The 19458-nt window shown below is 37.2% G+C and overlaps 1 protein-coding gene across 2 annotated transcripts; it reads right to left on the reverse strand.

The window, feature by feature from the left end:
- Window positions 1-7259: 7259 nt before the first annotated feature.
- Window positions 7260-16382, reverse strand: pla2g4f.2 (phospholipase A2, group IVF, tandem duplicate 2). Of its 2 annotated transcripts, XM_057344861.1 has the most exons (20): window positions 16330-16382; window positions 14698-14767; window positions 14439-14575; window positions 13986-14117; window positions 12936-12976; window positions 12710-12752; window positions 12432-12483; window positions 12046-12191; window positions 11769-11882; window positions 11592-11626; window positions 11313-11451; window positions 11103-11239; window positions 10787-11009; window positions 10532-10649; window positions 10155-10292; window positions 9176-9283; window positions 8869-9048; window positions 8596-8765; window positions 8320-8506; window positions 7260-8115 (listed from the first exon to the last, which is right to left on the reverse strand). In XM_057344861.1, exons 1-20 carry the CDS (start codon window positions 16336-16338, stop codon window positions 7907-7909), a joined length of 2388 nt encoding a protein of 795 aa, XP_057200844.1. In that variant the 5' UTR covers window positions 16339-16382; the 3' UTR covers window positions 7260-7906. The 2 variants fall into 2 exon arrangements, with proteins under 2 accessions (XP_057200844.1, XP_057200843.1); XM_057344860.1 differs by lacking the exon at window positions 16330-16382 and having other exon boundaries at window positions 14698-16285.
- Between the last annotated feature and the right edge of the window lie 3076 nt (window positions 16383-19458).

The following is a 19458-nucleotide window of genomic DNA, read 5'->3' on the forward strand; positions in this document are numbered from 1 at the left end:
TTGTAAATCTCAGCGGTGTAAATACAGTGTATTTTCAAATGTTTCTTGTCAAGAAGTAAACTTAATGAAACTTGCTTTGTTTGGTGTGTTGCAGCAGTATGATGCTCTAGATTCTGGTGCCATGTCTCAGAAACTAATCTCACTCTCTCTTTCTCTGTCTATCTCTCTGTGTTGCCAGTATAGGTTCCAGCAGCCCACCTCTTCAAAGAGAGCTGCCCGCTTGGAAATCAAAATTTAATTTGCCGTAACGGATGGGATTTGACTGATAATGTCACATCCTCACATTTGTTTAATGGTCTGTCCGCAACTCGAAGATTAACAGCTAGGTCTTGTCTCGATGCAGAAAGAGATGAAATTGATTTATGTGATAATGGTGGTCTGAACAAGTAAAAACATTTTCCTGTCTGATGCAAGAAGAGAATTTACTCGGTTTATCTTTAGACTGATGGAAAGCTGGCAGAGAAAGATGTTTAACTGCCCAATGTGGCTCACACAATGCACATCTGCATGTGGAAATGTTTTCACATGGATTCCCCTCTTCTTTCTTACCTTCTGCTTCATTCTCTTTTTCTCTAACACACAAGGGGAAATCCCTAAAAATTAAGACAAACTGCAGGGTTTTAGTAGAGAGAGAAAGAGAGAGAGAATTAAGGCATCCTCAACTGACCATTAAAACCCTTAAATTTGTGTTATCATGATCCAGCTCTGGATTATCCTCTTGGTTTGACACATGTGGTGAGTCATCGGCAGCGGGAGGGGGATGCTGCAAGATTAGAGTAAGGATTAACAAAAGTTAAAAGCAAGTTTCTTAAATAGATTTTATCTCGATGTTGACAATTTAATGATAAACTGTTGTCTATAAATCATCTTATCTATGAAATTCTCACCACATGCTGTAAGAATAAGTAAAGCCTAAACCACACTGTTGCCAGTAAAAGAACAGGGCACCGAGAGCCTTTTACTAGTGGAAACGCAACAAAACAAACATAAAACGAACAAATCATGTTATATCAGTCTCTAAAGTACTTTTTTATTTGGTTGAAAATGTTGTTTGAATAAAGCGACATGTCCCTCATTTATATTCATGACAAAAGCATGTCTAATTTCATGGGTGAGTGAGTTGTTTATAAACATCTCATCTGAATGCTGTTCAACTCGTCATTCTGCTCAGAAATCCTGCTTGTTTTGATGAAGCTGATGATGTTAATCAAGTCGATGAGGAATATCAAATCACTTTTTGATAGTTTATTCAGGTCTTTTCTATAATTTGTAATCGGGCGGTCCACTCAAAGCAACTGTAACCTGGCTTCCTGATTAAATGTCAAAACGGAAACCATCAGCGATGACTTCATGAATCTCATCAAATTGTTTTGCCAGAAGTCATATTTATTTGTAGTTTTTTAACGTACACTATAATGTTCAAAGCCTGCACTGCACACAGTACGATTCACCATTAGGCCATCCGAGACTAAGTTTGAGAATCCTAAAGCATTAGACCAAAATAAGTCTTTGACTGCTACATGTTCACAGAAGATTAATGACCAAATCTTTCCTTTCATAAAAGTCTGCCTGATGTGTCGCACATTTTTTAAGGCTCAGTCCTGCACTTCTCCTGTCTCCTTGTGTGTGTCCATTTTTAACAAGCCTTGACTGTTGTACAATCTGACATTAATAAAAACTGAGATCCCACTGTGTGGTGTGAGTAATAAAGTTGAGATCATGTTTGTACAGGACCATTGAAAATCACACATTGTGCACCTGCCTGTAGACAGAAGGATCGTATTATGTCTTCTTAGGAGATATCTGTCTGGTGATCAGGGCTTTTAAAACAAAAAGCTATTTTGAAATCCACACAAAAATTATGATACATGTATTTGTGGGTAATGCTGTCAGTGCACTAAAAGACATCTTAGGTTAATGGAACAGTTCACCCAAAAATGAAAATTCTGGCTTCATTTACTAACAAGTTGTTCCAAATCTGTATGAATTTCTTTGTTCTGATGAACACAGAGAAAGATTTGGAAGAATGCTTGTAACTTAATAGTTCTCGGCCACCATTGCCTACCATAGTAGGAAAAAATATTTGTAAATGTCTTTGTTGAGTTGAACAAAAATAATATATTTTACAGAATGTAGGAAAGCATACAGTTCTGGGGCACTTTTGACTACCATTGTATTTTTCCAAATTACTGTAGCCTTCAAAGGATCCACAATCACTCTAGTTCTAAACCCAATGCCCCATGGTCCAGTGGTTAGTGCATTGGCTTTTGAAACAACAGATTGTTGGTTAGAGGCCCTAGCTTCTTTTTATCTCATTCAATACAATAAGGTTTTATCTGACAGATACATCCTTAGTTGTCAGGATACGTTTTCTTAATTTTTTGGCTGGGACCCAGCCTTCTTTTTTTCTCATTCGATACAGGGGAACCATATCTGACAGCAACATTCTTAGTTGTCAGGATACGTTCTTCTGGTTTGATGGAAAATGTAGTGATATCAGGCTTGAAGTCTGAGAATCTTCTTGTTGTGGTGTCAAAAATCATCAGTGTTAATGTGAGACAAGTGTCTCACGAGGCAACTTTCGATCTTATGGAGCAGAGGGGGAACGGTATATGACAGTAACGCTTTTAGCTTTTATGGCGCCGGTAGCTGTGCATCAAGGCTGAAGAAAGAAGACACATAATATATTAAAAATCTTCACCCAACTAAAAATCTTAAAAACATTTTAATAATGCCTTGTCTAAAAAAGATTTTCACAGAAAAGTGACAAATACCAAAGATGAAAGCAAGACAGCAGAGAACAGCACAGTGCTATAAATGTTTTAGCGACACGCAAATATAATGTAGACAAAATAAATAATTTCACACTCGAGGAATAGGATTGTAGCAGTACTGTTTTTTAATTCAGTGCCAGAAATTAACACTTAGCACATGCTGTTTATGATTCTGCAGAAAACTTGCCATGAAATGATTCCCTTCTTAGATTAATGGTCTATTTTTAATTCACACTTTAAGTATTTACCATTAAAGAAAAGTTACTAGTGCAGGTTTGGTAGAACTTTGAAACTCTAGTTTCTATTAAAGAGAGTTTTAGTCTTAAATTGTTTTTTTTTTTTTGTGTAGGGGCTATGTCTGTATTCATTCCTCACAAAGGTACATGAAAGGCAGTCAGCAAAGGCAGATACTCTGCACACACATTTTTCAAAAATTTCTATGGAAAGCCTGTCAAGGTGGGTTGTGGGATTGACATTGGGAGAAAGCGTCTTCACTTGCCCCAAAGTTGTTCTATGGCTTTATCATCGACATTGGGACTGTCTAGTGAATACAGTTGTTAGAAAATGGTGAACTGGCCTCATAAGATATCGATTGTGTAATTTAACTGGACCGTTCATATTTTACATTGACTGACATTGTGCTGTCTGTACACATGAAGTTACAGAATGTATGAACTCTTAATGTTTAGTCTGTAATTTCATACTTCATTGACATACTCCAGATTGAAACCCAATGTACTTGAGCCTTCTGTAAGATTTTGACAATTACTTGATCCGTTAGGCCTTAATCTAAGTCAGATGATGATGATTTTCCAGAGTTTAATGAAGACTCTGACCTTCTTAGTCTCTCTGGGTGTTGGTGCATATGCTTAACAGTCATGTGCTCCTCTAAGCAGCTTGCAGAGGATGTGAAAAACTGACTTCTCTAAACAGGTGAAGCCTGGAGATGGTTCCTGCGCGCAATTTTTATGGTTCGTAATGCAATTAAAGTAATGCACATTGAAAGGAAATTGTTAAAGGTAAGATCAGGTAGAGCAAGAAATTGAATCCCTCATGCAGGAATGCAAAGTATAATAAAAAAATATTGTAAGTCGTCTGCATTGGGGAAATTACACATGTGATCAGAAAAAGTAAAAGTATGGTCTGTTGAGGTGAAAATTCAGTCTTTGGATCCAGTCAGTTTAGGTATTAGAAATAGAGAACCAAGTGAACACAACCAATGCAGATGCAGAGATATACATATTGCTAATCGGTTGCTAGGCTAACATGTTTGGTTGCTATGGGCGTGGCTTGGCATCTGCACTTGATAATACTCTAAGCTATGAGTGAAACGAACCAACCCCCGTGTCTCTGTGATGTTCTGATGCAGAGATATACATATTGCTAAACGGTTGCTAGGCTAACATGTTTGGTTGCTATGGGCGTGGCTTAGCATGTGCTAATTGATTATGCTCTAAGCTATGAGTGAAACGAACCAACCCCCCGTGTCTCTACGATGTTCTGATGCAGAGATATAGGTATTGCTAAACGGTTGCTAGGCTAACCTGTTTGGTTGCTATGGGCGTGGCTTAGCATCTGCCATTTGATGATACTCTAAGCTATGAGTGAAATGAACCAACCCCCGTGTCTCTACGATGTTCTGATGAAGAGATATAGGTATTGCTAAACGGTTGCTAGGCTAACCTGTTTTGTTGCTATGGGCGTGGCATCGAAGCTTCATGATGATTCTGGGACACTGATTGGTTGCCTGAGTAAAACAAGCCCACCCCCTTGTCTCTACGACACTGTGTTGCAAAGATATCCACCTGAACTTTTTATAATGGGAGTCTATGGGATCGGTTGCTAGGTTGCTGTAAATGGTTGCTATGGGCGTGGCTTAATAACTTCATAATGATCATGTGACACTGATTGGTAGCCTGAGCAAAATGAGCCCACCCCCTTGTCTCTAAGTGGTTGTACTGCGAAGATATTCAACCCGGCACAGTTTTACGCCTTATATGGGCATGCTTCCTGTCAATGGGAAATTTTGGGTGGCTCTTACACCCCAGGGGTACAATTTACACCCCAATGTAATGTATGTTCTTATAGAGCCTGATAGCCTCTTCAAATGTGGTAACCCGCACGTTTCTACGAAATCCTCGCTCTGAGCTACGACCAGTCAAAGTTTGGCGCAATGTTAAGTCAATGGGTTTTTTCGCCCCCCTATCGAGCACCCCTCACCCGATCGCCTCCAAAAGTCATGGTACACCATTTCTCAATGGGCCGCTCGATTTGATGTATACATTCATGGGTCTAATGCGAACAAAAAAAATCGGTGTCTAGGTTTTGAATGGGAGTCAATGGGCCATTATAAGTATACGGGGCATTTTGGGTGGCTCTTACACCCCAGGGGTGCAACTTACACCCCATTGTGAGTGATGTTCTTACAGAGCCTGATAGCCTCTTGAAATGGTGTATCATTCAAATGTTTCTACGATGTCCTCGGTCGGAGCTACGACCCCTCAAAGTTGGGCGCAATGTTAAGTCTATGGGATTTTTCGGGTGGTTTTTCGCCCCCCTATCGCACCCGATCGCTTATAAAAGTCATAGCACACCATTCCCGAATAGGCCGGTCGATTTGATGTATTCCTTCATGGGTCTACGCCAAAAGCTGCGGGACAAGTAGTGTGCCAAACTTTTGGCGGAACAAGAATAATAAGAAGTATGTTCGAACAACAATAGTAATGCTTTTTCAAAGCATCACTTATGATCTTCAGTACTATACCACAAATACATCTTCAGCATAACTATCTGCCACACATGTTTTTCTCTCACAGTGTGTTCCAGGATGCATCCCGTCTGCAAACTGTCAAATCTCACAACATGTTTGGAAGAATGCTGTGCAGATGCAGGAAGTATCGATGCTATGAGTTGACAGGTCAGTGAGAAGTCTGTGTTCCAGAGAACAATGCCCCTTGTGACTGACTGTAAGTTCATACTGGGGTTCAGATTGAGAAGGTCCGTTCTCATCTTCCTCTCCTGACCTCTACAGATTTCCCTTCACCGTCTGTCTTTTTCAAAATCACAAGTTTACCATCCCACCGCTACCCCCTCCAATCCCACATCCAACACTTCATCTGACTTTTCCACTCATCTCCACCTCTCTCATTCTTGTGGTTCCTTCCTCAGATCAGACGTCATGTTGCCGATCCCACAGAATCCAGTCATCATGACCGTTTCCCCTCCACTGCAGTTTTCCATCAAACCACATGCAGGGCCAGAAGGCCAAATGCTCATCTCAAACCAAAATGTCCATGGCGCTGTGGAAAACAGATATTGACCCTGTGAAGGGTCACATATCAGCACAGCATCTCATTACTTCACCACCTCGTTGTCATTTGTTGCATTTTTGCACTGTGGGATATCTTCTTGTTAGCTCTTTTTGTGCTGCATCTCAGTTCATTTACAGTAAAGAACTCATATTTTCAAATCTATTTCTGAACTAAATATTGGGTCTTGGTTTAGTAGCTAAAGACTGTTTTGGTCCTACATTAAATTCAATAGCGTGCCTTTCCATTGCACATCTGCAGTTTACAAAAAAGATTGATCTCACATAAGTCAAATAAAACTTCAACTAACATTATGTTGCTGCTTTTTTGTGTTTTTGCATTTTGTGTGTAGCAATATATGTGTATGCAAATTCATTTAGTGCTCACATAGTGCTGATGTTTTGAAGTTAAAAATCTTAAAAGCTTGTAAGATTGTTTGTTTTCTTGTTATCTAACATTTCTGATATTTTATTTATTTGCCACGTTTATTTTGAAATACACTTGTTATTTCCGTGTAATCTAGATACAGACTCTTTCCTATGTGAGATATCCAAAATCTGCTCACTCAAAGTGTCTTTGATCCACATTTTCTCACAGTAAAGAAAAGCTCATGTCTTTACTGTTTGTTTTTTTCCTCAGTTGTTTGTTGAAACAAATGTTGTTTCCTTAGATCCCAATTTCTCCCTTTTTTCTTTATTTGATCTATTAAGCATGAAAAAAGCTACGCTTACGAAAAAGACCATTAATATTACAGACACATTGTTGTTTATATATTGTGCAATATTAAACAAATGATAACATTTGTAATATTTGTGGTGTAATATTTCTCAGAAAACTACTTTTATGCAGAATGGTTAAATTAAATATTAGTTGCCCAAAAAAGAAAACCCCCATCTTCTCTTTCTTTCTTTTCTGTCCAAAAATAGCTTGGCTGCAAAAATGAATCAAGATTGTGATAAAGCACTGCACTTACAACCTGTATCAGTGTGGCTTTCAAGTACTTGAGAGATCTGATTTGTACATCAAATAAATAATTTTCTGCTTAAAGTTCTCCTCTCTATATATGACAAATAGTCTCCATGCTAAACGGCAGTAATGCAACAATTTTTCAAATATGAATCTCGCAAAGTCAAAATATGTGTAATAGAGACTTGACTCAAAACAGCTTTACATTGATTTGTACCATTGTGCAATTTATTTCAACTGTTAATACTGGAGATGTCTTGTCTGTACAGGTCATAGACATTAAGCACAAAATTTAGCCAATAAAACAATATGTTGTCAATTAATGTTAAATTCTTTAATTTTATCTTGTAAAACCTTATGAGAGTATCCTTTAAAAAGTACACTGAAATTCACAATAATGCAAAAACTTTTCATGGACTTTCTACAAAATATAAATTCAAGTAATGTCATCCGTGCAAAAAAGTCTCCAAAATTCCTTACAAATACCCAATACATTTGAACAGAGAAAAGTTTATATGAAAATAATTATCAGTCACATTTAACAAAAAACTGTAAAATACATTGGAGAAAGTGCTTCTCCAATGTAATTTAGTAAACTGAAGATTTATAAAACATCACACAGCCTGGCTCTAAGGAAGCTCCAGAAAGTCCATCTAGTGGCCAGACATGTAAAAGCAAGCAGATGGATCATATTTATTACTTTCTGGACTTCAGTTTCAGGAAAATTTAATCTCTACTCTGCTTTATACTGTTAGTATCTGAACATTCCAGATCAATTCTAAACCCCTTTAAAAATGTTAAAACTTAGCTGCAGGTCTACTCTTATTGAGACATATTGACCTGTGTGTGTACAGAAGCTCACTCCATGTTCTTCTTAATGGCTTTGTTCAGTGTGTTTAAAATGATGTCTTTGTTGTTTACAATGTTGTAGGTGGTGAGGTCGGCCAATTTCTGGAAGTCCTCAGGTGCATAAGTCAGTCTGGAGGTAGCAAACGGACTTGAGAGACTGGTGAAGTCAATGTCAAAATCTCCATTCTTCATCTCAGTCTTACCCTCTCTCTTCACTCCTATCACACAAATACACACATAGAACCATTTATTTGATGTCGCAGAAGATTTCCTTCTATTCTGAACAGAAAGTGCATTTAAGTGTTACAGGTCTCCATGCTGTAGGACAATGTTCATATGAGATTCTTAATAACTTACTGTGGAAATTTTATGGTCATAATTCTGTGAAATTACAGCGGGTCTAAAGTATTGGATGTGCTTACCAGGAGCCTTGAACTGTTTGAATGTGATGTTGATCAGGGGAAAATGAAGCACTATGGGAGCCTCTGGATTTTCTTTATCCTCAAACACATAAACTTCCTTCATCGGCTCGGACTCCAACTTTTTGAAATCTATCCTTGGAAATGGAATCTTTCGTTCTCTGCAGTACTCATGAGTTTGTTTCAAGGGCTATTGGACACATGCATTATAAAAACATGATCAATGCACAGAAGGAGTTTCTAAGTTCTTGACATCGTATTTCTTCATGTATTATTCACCTTAAAGTGGTCAACATCCCAAGCGTAGTTCAGAGACAGAATGACATCTGCACGTCTATTAGGGCGAAGCACTGGAGGAAATCCCGATTTGATCACAACAGCAGAGTCTATGAGTCCAACTGTAGTGTCGGCTGGTGTCAGAGAATTAGGGAAAGCATCTGGATGGGTTTCTGCAGACACAGAAGACAGATCACATTATAATTATGGTATTCCCAGTATAATTCGATTAACACTAATTAACGACACTAATAGGACTAAACATGATGTTCTGACCCTCCCATGCGGTGAAGTCACTGTTCTGACTGTAGTTCCTGTGCATGTGGAAACCTCTCAGAAAGTTGTTTGCTTGACTGATAACGGGGCGGCTGGTCAGAAAGTTGCTCAGTTTTTTTGCCAATTCAGTCATAGGACTGATGTGTAGCGTGTCCAGCGTTGATGCTTTATCATCCGTGTCTACAGTTAAAGGAGGATAATAATGACAATAGCATTGTTTATTGTTTGCATATGATCAATCAATTTGTTTATTTATATTTTAAGTTATGCTCACTTATCTATGCTTCTTGTACTGCCTTTCTCTTACCTGTCTGTGTCACGTCTTCTCCAATTTTGTGAGCCCAGGATGGGATGACTCCAGTGACACAACTCCAAATCTGAGTCAGACTCAGAGAGAAAACACTGCTCCATATTCCTGCAAACCCAAACACATCTTATTTAATGCATCATTAACTGTGTCCTAACTAGGGCTGTGCAAAAATATTGATACATCTAACTATCGCAATTTTTTTTTTTTTCGATAGTGATACCTCTACTATCGATATATTTTTTTAAATCATGTCATATACATATGGCCAAAAGTAAGTGGAAGCGAGCATGGCGAAAAACATAAGAACGCTTGGAGCTCTCAGAGCTGATGTGTGCTTAGGTTTTCAAAATAAGTCATGGAGTAATGAGTTATATAAAATAATGCTGTTTGTAGGCTTCGCAAGTCACTTGGCTACTGCAGTGCATTAGACAAAAATTTATTAAGAAAAGTAACAATGACATTTATTGTGCTTTCACAGATGTGACACCAGCACATTTACAGCACGGATGAAGCAGGGGTTTTATACTGCCCATGTTCAGTGTTTTAACTGTAATGCACCACAACAGCCAAGTGACTTGCGTGAGCCTCCTTATTCCCCTGTGCTACCCACTTGAGGGGCGCAATCCACAGTTTGAGAACCCAAACCTCTGAACTAAAGGACCATGCATCGCACATCATGGCCACTCTGCAGAGGTAAGGGATGTTTTTACACTTATCCTTACAGAAAACCCCCGGTGGTGCACAGCATGTTGTATTTCTAGCTCTACTTTTTACATTTTCTATTCAAAGTATTGTAATGTATCGCAAATGTGTATCGTATCGAAATACATAGCAATATATTGTATCGTGACCCATCTATCGTGATATGCATCGTATCGGGAGGCACTTGCCAATACACAGCCCTAGTCCTAACATGTAAAAACATTATGAGGGTTTAACTGCTATTTTTAGCATTAAAGTGTTTGAATCTATTTACCCAATAGAGTGAACACTCCAGTTTCAGGGAGTTTCCTGACCAAGTGACCAAGATAATATTCACTCCCAAAGTTCTGTGCAGGTATGAAGGCTCCATACTTGAGAAATCCAACCTCATATGGCGTGAATTCACACCATTCTGAATAAACAGAAAAGAACAACACTCAATGTATGTTATACAGTAAGCATGTTTAGCATAATGTTCTTAAAACCTGTTGGTTTATACTTTCTCTTGCATTCTGAATCATACTTTTTTTGGAAATGGAAAACTCATCAAATTGATAAATAAATAAAAATTAAGGTGTATTTGGGGAAATTTGTTTTTTTATTACAACACTGGTGACTCTTTGTCACAAAAAAGTGTGAACTCTTATTTACCAGACTCTATTGTACTTCCTGCCTTGCCATTCTTCATGTTGAGAGCTGTGTAGATTGGAAGTGGGTTCTGGCCCTTTAAGAGTGCCTTCTGCTGTTCAGAGAGTGTCACCATTTGTTTCTGAATAAAAAAGTTAGCAATAACTTTAAAATCTTTGATGGAGACAATGATACAATTTGTGCATCTGTGTGATCCTAACTGCATTACAAATTTACTCTGATTTTGATGGATCAAAACTAGCAGTCAAATCTCTGTACCTTTCCTTGGATAAGATACTCTATAACCAGACCCCACATGTCGATGAGAGAGACGAGATGTCCTTGTTTTTCTTTCTCTTTCATCTTTTCTTTGTAGTGTCGTAGCTGCTCTAGTGAAAATAAACTGAACACACTTTTAGAGATCTCCTTTTTCACAGACTCCATAGTCACATTCAGATCACTGCTTGACCAGTCAGCATCACCATATAGAGAGGCCAAAGCCCTGTGAGACAATGAGAGAAAATTTAAGAGAAAAACCACTACGTATATGATTCAGATTGGTTGAACTGAAGCCTGTAGTTCTTTTTTAGCTCACCAGGTGGAGCCAGAAACCCCTGTGATGTAGCTGACAGCATCAAGAAGCTGGAGTTTCTGTAGTCCTCTAAGACTTCCATATGTGCCCGTCATTGCCCTCGTTCCACCTCCAGAACACACCACAGCCACCACTGGCACCTGAAAAAACAGAAATAAATAAATAAATAAATAGAGTTTATGATTGTACAAAAGTTTGTATTTGTTTTCCTACCTTGCTGGGTTCAGGAGGAGAGGTGAGTTTCAGAGCTCTCTGTAGCGCTTGTGACACCACTTTTCTCCTCTTTACCAGAAAATTATTTTCTTCCATCGGGATATCAAAACCAAGACGTACATTCATGTCTTCATTAGAACTTTAAAACAAACACACAAATTTTACTCTGAGAACTGATGTTTTGAAGTTTACAATATTATGTCTCATACAGACCAATTTTTGGTTAAAGTATTTTGAAACCTTTAATGCACATAAATAAAAAATATTTAAACTGTTTACCGATCCTCTGACTTTACTTGCAGATCTACTGTACCCTATGAAAATAAAATGACTTTTTTTAGTTACTAACATTCCTATTTTTACATATAGGGTATACAGTATAGGCTATATATAGTTTTTTTTTAAATATACATATATGCAATATGCTTTATACTGACTAAAGTTGCTTGTTCTCACCTCTTCAACAGGCAAAGAGAGTTTGAACTGTTTTTTAGCTGGTATTTGTTTCATAAAGATGGAGGACAGAGGGTTTACAGCATTCACGTTTGCACCTTCCACTTCTGTCACATCCTGGAAAACACAGTTAGATGATGAAACAATCATAAAGATATTTTTGCCGACAGTTTGATATATTACACAAACCTTTATAGCACAGAAGTGGAAACTCAAATGTTACGTGATCTTCAGTATATGCTGATTTGCTATAATAAGATCAATGTAACTAAGCACACACCTGTGATGGCATGAGACTAAATTCAGTCTCCAGGTCTCGATTGATGTAGTAGCGCATAGTTTGTGAGAAGCTGAGATTTTCCTCAGAGCCTGAGATCAAACAGTCTTCCTTAAATGCACCTCTCAGTTTTAACAGCATGTTATTCACTGAAATAAACAAACGCACACACACACACACACACACACACGCACGCATGCACGCACGCACACACACACACACACATTTAAAAAGCTTGTTTATAAGCTTTGCTGTGAGAAACAGCTGACTGTAAACTATACTTTGGTATTTTATATCATTAAACATGCTTTTGGTTGTTTTTCAATTTTTAATATATATATATAATATATATATATTATTCTTCTGAACTCAAAAAGATCTCTGTTTACCATTAGTCCTTAGTTTTTCCGCCTTCACGTCAAGTGCACAGAATGGACCAGCCTAGAATGACATTAAAAGTGGTTTTCAACAATATGCAGAGTAGTCTACATTCAGTTTTATTAGACACAATAAGCAAGAAAAAAAATTCATTTTCATATCCCTTTTTAGATATTCCAACCTGTCCTTTTGAGTCCCAGAGATGATTATTTGTTTAATTCTACCCTGTGGGGGCGTGTTTGTTTTGCCTGTGTCTTTTTGATGAAATTTTAACAAATTACCATCTTACCATCAACACTCCATTAGAGAAGTAAGGCTTGGGGCTCTCGGAGCTTTAATACATAAAAAAGAACAGATTAATATTTATTTGTTAAATTAGCTAATATTAATTATTTTGTGTAACATTATTAATAGCTAATATGCCATTGCATGATTTCCTAATTCTAAAAACAATCAAAAACAGTATCGTTGTTTTTGAGGTTTTTCACAAATTGTTCACAATGTTTTTCACTCACCTTTCTGTCACCTTAAACTCCACCCACAGCTCATTATTTTTCTGAGAAAAAGTATATACATAATCAGACTACTGCATCAGACTATGACCAATAAACATTTCTAAGATCTGATGTCTGATTCAATGAACCAGGCAACAAACACCTCTGAGAAACAAATATCTTTCAAAAAACTAGAAAACTGTAGTGATTATAAATGATAAATGTATTTAAAGACCTATTTGTTTGACAAGTTACCTGATGCCACACATATCAGCGATTTATCGATAAATAAATCTATTTTGTATAACTGTCATGATTCTGCCTCATCATGTCATGTCTTTCTTGGTCTTGTGGCAGGATCATGGCAGAACCTCTTGTTTGGTGTGGAGAGAAGCATATTATTGTCTGTCACGACATAATATGCGTTCTCTCCGGTCTCGTCTTTGGCCCCGCCCCTCTCGTTTCCCTTAGTGTTTCATCCCCGACACCTGCCCATTGTTATCTCCCTTGTTAGTTACACTTTAAAATGCCCTCCTGTCTTGTGCTCGTTTGTACTACGTTGGTTGTCGTGCTATTACCCTGGTTGCCGTGCAACTGTCTTGTGAGGTTTGTGGATGTTGCCTGTTTTTCGTGAGCCTACCCTTTTATATTGTTCCTGATCCCGCCTGTTTTTTTACCCTGCCCTGTTTTAGTCATTTTCTAGTTAGTTCAACGTTGTGTCATGTTTGTTATTTAGTTTGGTACCTGTCTTCTCGTAAGTCTTGTTATTTAGTATCCTTGGTTTATCCCCCTCGTGGGAAGTGTTTATTTTTCAGTTTAGTATTTTAGTCGTGTCTGTGTATTACCCCACATCGTGGGTGTTTTGTTTTGTCCCCCTTGTAAATAAAGTCTTGTCTTTTGTAGTACCACCGCTGCCCTGCACTTGGGTTTTCTTGCTCGCTGTCACACCTCGGTCGTGACCGCTTCGTGACAATAACAATTATCACTGGGAGTGGCCATATAGGATATACAAAACCATACTGTATGAGTCACATCATCAGTTACTCACTGTCCACACATGTAAGAACTTACCTCATCATCTGAAATGAAGCATTTTGTCAGCTTTTGTCCAAGTGTAAGGTTACTGATATCAAAGAGAATGGACGAACAGCAGTCATCTCTTGTAAAGCGGTCATCATCATATATGTACAATTCCAGAATATTCTTAGAAAACAAGAACATGGTGTCAACAACTCATTATGATCTGCAAATGGTTCTGGTTTTACATGTTTTCTTTTCTTTTAATTCCCAAGACAAAGAAAAACAGTTCAATGGCCATGGGGGTAAGAGGCTAAAGGCATCCAAAAAGCTTGTAATATTTTCTATACCTGCATTTCATTAATAGTGGCCTTAAAAGCAGAGAACAATGAGAATACTTTTATTTTTTATATATTATTTAGATAAGATTTAAATGAATTAAGTTATAACTGTGAGGATGGAGTGTAGATCACTGTTACGCTTTGTTTGAGAAATTAAATTTCATACCTTGACACCACTGTGTACTCTGAAACCGAAGGTTTCATTCCATTCAGGTGCATTGTTGTTTCTGACAGTCTTTGTTCGATGACAGCAGGCGCAGGCCGTGGGTAATTTCAAGAGGATGTAGCAGTCACACTTAGACACTGAAATATTACAGGGTATTTTATTTTATTCTAAATTATTCTTCAAAAGCAAGTCAATCCTAATTATTATTTTGTCACAAATCAAATTTTTGAGATACAAGCCAGGCAGCTGTTTGACTCACAGAGGTCACGTGAGCTACTTATTTTCCCTCGCAACACTGTGACAGTGAGATTCCAATATGGCATTAATTCCTGTAAAACAAAATTCATGTGCATTTATCTTCAGGTACACTGTTAAAAAAATGTTTACTGAATTGTACTGTTATTTTTTACAGATTTTTGACGTACAATTAAATAGAACTGTAAAGATATACAGATAAAAACAAAAAAATGATTTATTTTATACAGTAATGTCTTTCTGTGGTAATTTTTTCTATATTGTAATTTCAACTGTATAAAAGAGTGCTGTTGCTCACTGTAAAAAAATCAAAAGATTACACGTTTGCAGTCTTTTGCTGTAATTTGACAATTTTTTTCCGTATTTCAAAAAATTGAAAATTTTAGATAAGTTAAAATTGGGGATGTCCCGATCACACTTTTTGTGCCCCCGATCCGAGTCATTTTATTTGGAGTATCTGCCGATCCAAGTCCCTATCCGATAGGTGTTTTCTTTGTGCTATATAGGTGCATGTTCCAGGTATATTAAGGTTTTTAAAATATTACTGTTTAACAGTTCAGCATACTATAAATGATAACCTAACATATTGTTGCAAACATTATAATGACAGATTTAGTATTTTTCAACTAGCCTAATTCAAATAGCAGGATTAGATTAAACATTAACATTTTTAATGAAGTATAGTTTAAATGCATAGTTTGTCCTCATTAAACAGAGCTTAATTTGACACTGCCTCTAAACTAAAACATTCAACACAATACTGCAAGTTCACTCTCTGGTATTCACTCACATATACTGTATGTATCTCTTTGAACTTTCACTTTGAAATAAAGGAAAAGAAGCATATCTCATCTGTTTCATTAAGTTTGTTGTAAAGCTCCGGTAGAGCGCTGTATGAAGGAAAAAATCAGATGCTAACCTACATTCTCTATCACAGCATCACAGAGCTGAGTGAACTCGCTATAATCCATCCACTTTTTTGAGGGTTTGGTATTAAAGTCCCAGTGAAATAAAAAATGACAATTCTTATTTTTTCCTGAAATATTGCAGCGTTTATAGTAAATAGCTTATCAATGTGGGTCATTTTCTTTTTAAAATTCATGTACCCTCATAATCTTCAGTTAAAATCTGAAAATGCACTTCCGTCCTGAAATGACTATGCATCTCAAATGATGTAAATTAGACTGCTTGGCCGGAGCATCCGTTAACTCCATCAACTGTCAGTTTCATTTTTTTCATCGGCCCCCCATCCTGATCTTTGCGATCGGCTCGGGACGTCCCTAAAAAAGACTTTAGCCTTTTGTTCTGTGTTGCACTCCACCCAACTGTCTTTAAACACATGCCATCTTGACCTTCCAGGCAGATACCTGCAAAGTGCCCCAAATTCAAATTGTGCCTGACAAACATTTTATTCTGCTTCTGTCTTTGAATAAGATCTATTGAACAACAGCACATTTAGCTTTTGGCTGCATGTGTTTCCCTGCATTATGCAAATCTTCCTAGCCAAAGCAAATCACTGATCAAGTCTATTTATTTATTACAAAGCTGTGACATAAGTAAGGTTAGTGCCATACAAATGCTATAAAAGGCTTTAAGGTTCATACATCATGGCCAAATATAATTAAGAAAAAGTTACCTTTTGCATGTTTGTGTTCTCAGCAGGACTGCTGTGAAGATGAAATGACAATGTGACTGTTGCTGTAAGATATAAAAGAGAAAACCTGAGGAACTTGTTCGTCCCCAACCCTTCTGAAATATTTGAAAGTGTTTTGAGTCTGTCTACGTTTTTGCTCTTATCCATCCGCACATCAAAATCCTAATATTGAGGGATAAGATCATGCTGTTGTTTAAATTTCCATGAACATGTTTTGTCTTTTGTTAGTTTGCAATACTAGTTTTCCAATGTGTGGTGGCGTAACTCCACCCTCTTTAGCCCTTTGTCATTCAAATAAACTGTAATCTGTCCACTGTTGGGAAAATCATTTTCTTTCTAAATTAAATTCTAATCTGAGAAAATGTTAAAATATTGCTGGGACAGTAGTTACCCTGAAATTAAGCTTTTAAGGTAAAAGAGAAAAGCAAAGCTGATGAGTAATTAAGCAAAACTTTATTGGTACGGCTTGTGGCCAGTGATCTATTGATGTATATGAATCAGCATTTCTATTCATCAAGCCCAGTGCCAAGTGCTTTTCCTCACATACTTGTTAGTTCATGCATTTCTTAGCTAAGGCCCAAAGCTAGTTCTAACTTGACGTTTTATGTGTGTGTGTGCATCATTCAGCATGTTTAAACCATGAGAGGCAGTAATGCTATTCTGAATATAGGTGAATAGTTACGACTGAAGGTTGTATGACTGAATGCATGGCACCCTTTTTCTGTTAGAAACTGCCTGACATACAGTATAAATAGTAAAAAACTAGAAAACTAAAAATTGTACTATAGCTCGATGAAGATAGCTGTTCTTTTTACAAATAAACAATGGGCATTGACCAATCGGCATCGAGAACCAGAAGTCAAACCAAATGACACATTAATCAGAATGTTTCGGGTAAAGAAGTGGGTGTTGATACTGATTGAATGTTTTTATTGGTGTGGTCCGTGTCTAGACCTGTTAACATGGTGTTATGAAACTAATACAAAGTGTCACACCCAAACGTTGCTATGGAAATAATCAGTCAAATGAATAAGTCATATGCAAGCTTCTTTGTAATTAATTTTCTCATTACAGATTGTTCTCGGGCTTGGCTTAAATAATTATATTAACCACATCTTAAACTGTAGAATTAAATTGATTTTTTTATCAAGAGATTCAAATTCAGACTAAAAAGCTAAGTTAGCCATCACCCTATTAAACCAGTTTTTATATGTTGTTTATAATACATTCGTTTAAATGTAGACATTTTAAATTTAATCAGTACAAAACCCTACACCTTGAAAACTTTATTATCTATAAAGCACTATAATGCAAAAGCATTGCATGACATTGCAGTTTTCAGTCACTGATCACTAAAAAGTGTGTTTTGATATATCTGACATGTAGCATATGCCCAAAATGATTATGTGCCTTAGTAGATTTTATGAAAAGAAATGATTAAAATATACTTAATTTAATTATGTTTCTGTTTTTAACAAAAAAAAGTTAAAATAACGTAAAAATCTTGGGCATAAAATTTAAATTATTTTTTTGAGTAATTTTATTTGAACAAATTATTATATAAATCCAACTCAATTTTATTATGTTAAACCCATTTAAATTGTTCTAATTAAGTTTACTTATTTATTTTGTGTTGAGACTACATAAATCATTTTTGTAGATTTAACTACCTTGGCAGTTGATCTGTAGTTCCCAGCATGCTTTGCATCTGACTGCATTAGGAGATTAATTTTCAAGATTAACTGTCATTTTAAATATTAACTGCTGCGGTGGACTTGCTCCTGCCAATACATCCACAACATGCTGATGTGTGCATGTGAGGAATGCTGCTGCTGCACACATAACATGTATGAATAACCCCCGACAAAGCAGGAGACGCAGAATGGACAATACAAGCCAAGAACCCAAGCCCCCCAACAACAGATCTATTGCCAAGACATACTGCTGCTGCCCCGAAGGGCTATGTGAACCACATTTATTACTATCTATGTGTGCCTGGCAGTGGCGTTGCTAGGCCCTTTTTAGGTGGGCTTTAGCCATCCTAAAATTCTAGCTGAGCCCCCCTAAAAATTGTGAGTAATTATGTAATTTGTACAGGAATTCGAGATCGCTTTATAGTCCTCTTTAAAATTCTTATTGTGAAAACGGCGGCAGGCTGCGTTATTTAGCGCTTTCTTCAGTTCACAGCTGCACAGAGTGGAGTGAACGTCACAAACAGAGGATAAAGGTGTGTGCATTACCTTGACATCTGCATCTTGCTAATCAAATCAGAATAAATGGCAGGGAAACATCATATCAAGTTATTCCGTCTACTAAATAATGACTCAGCAGTTGATTGTGACATTTATTATATGTATCTGTGGCTGTTGTTGTCACTTTGAATTATAAATGCTGTAGATTGATCGATTAATGTGTAAGTTAGCCTATGTAATAAAGCTCAATAAAACGGGAAGGAAGGAAACGGGAACCGGCGAACATTTAAAACATTTTAATCAAAAATAAATAAACAGCAGTAAAACAGGCAGGCAGCCCTTCAGGGACGACTGCCGGCCACACGAACGTAAACAAAACTTAACTAAACTCTCGCCGTCTACTCCTGTCGCTCGGCCTTTTATGCTTCCGATCTCCTCCTCGCTTCCTCCTCCCACGGCTCTCGTCACGCCTCCCTCGTCACGGTGTATTAATAAGTAATAACAATAACTTGTCTTTATTCAGCATATTCTTTCTTAATTATTTATTTTAGTAATGTATACAGTATGTGGTGCTTAGCCTTAGACTGGCTATAAAAATATATACTGGATATACACTGAACAAAATTATAATGAATTAACACTTTTGTTTTTCCCCCATTTTTCATGAGCTGAACTCAAAGATCTAAGACTTTTTCTATGTACACAAAAGACCTATTTCTCTCAAATATTGTTCACAAATCTCTAAATCTGTGTTAGTGAGCACTTCTCCTTTGCCGAGATAATCCATCCACCTCACAGGTGTGGCATATCAAGATGCTGATTAGACAGCATGATTATTGCACAGGTGTGCCTTAGGCTGGCCACAATAAAAGGCCACTCTAAAATGTGCAGTTTTACTGTATTGGGGGGGGGTATACGA

Source organism: Triplophysa rosa, linkage group LG10, assembly GCF_024868665.1.
Source record: "Triplophysa rosa linkage group LG10, Trosa_1v2, whole genome shotgun sequence".
Taxonomy (NCBI): Eukaryota; Metazoa; Chordata; class Actinopteri; order Cypriniformes; family Nemacheilidae; genus Triplophysa; species Triplophysa rosa.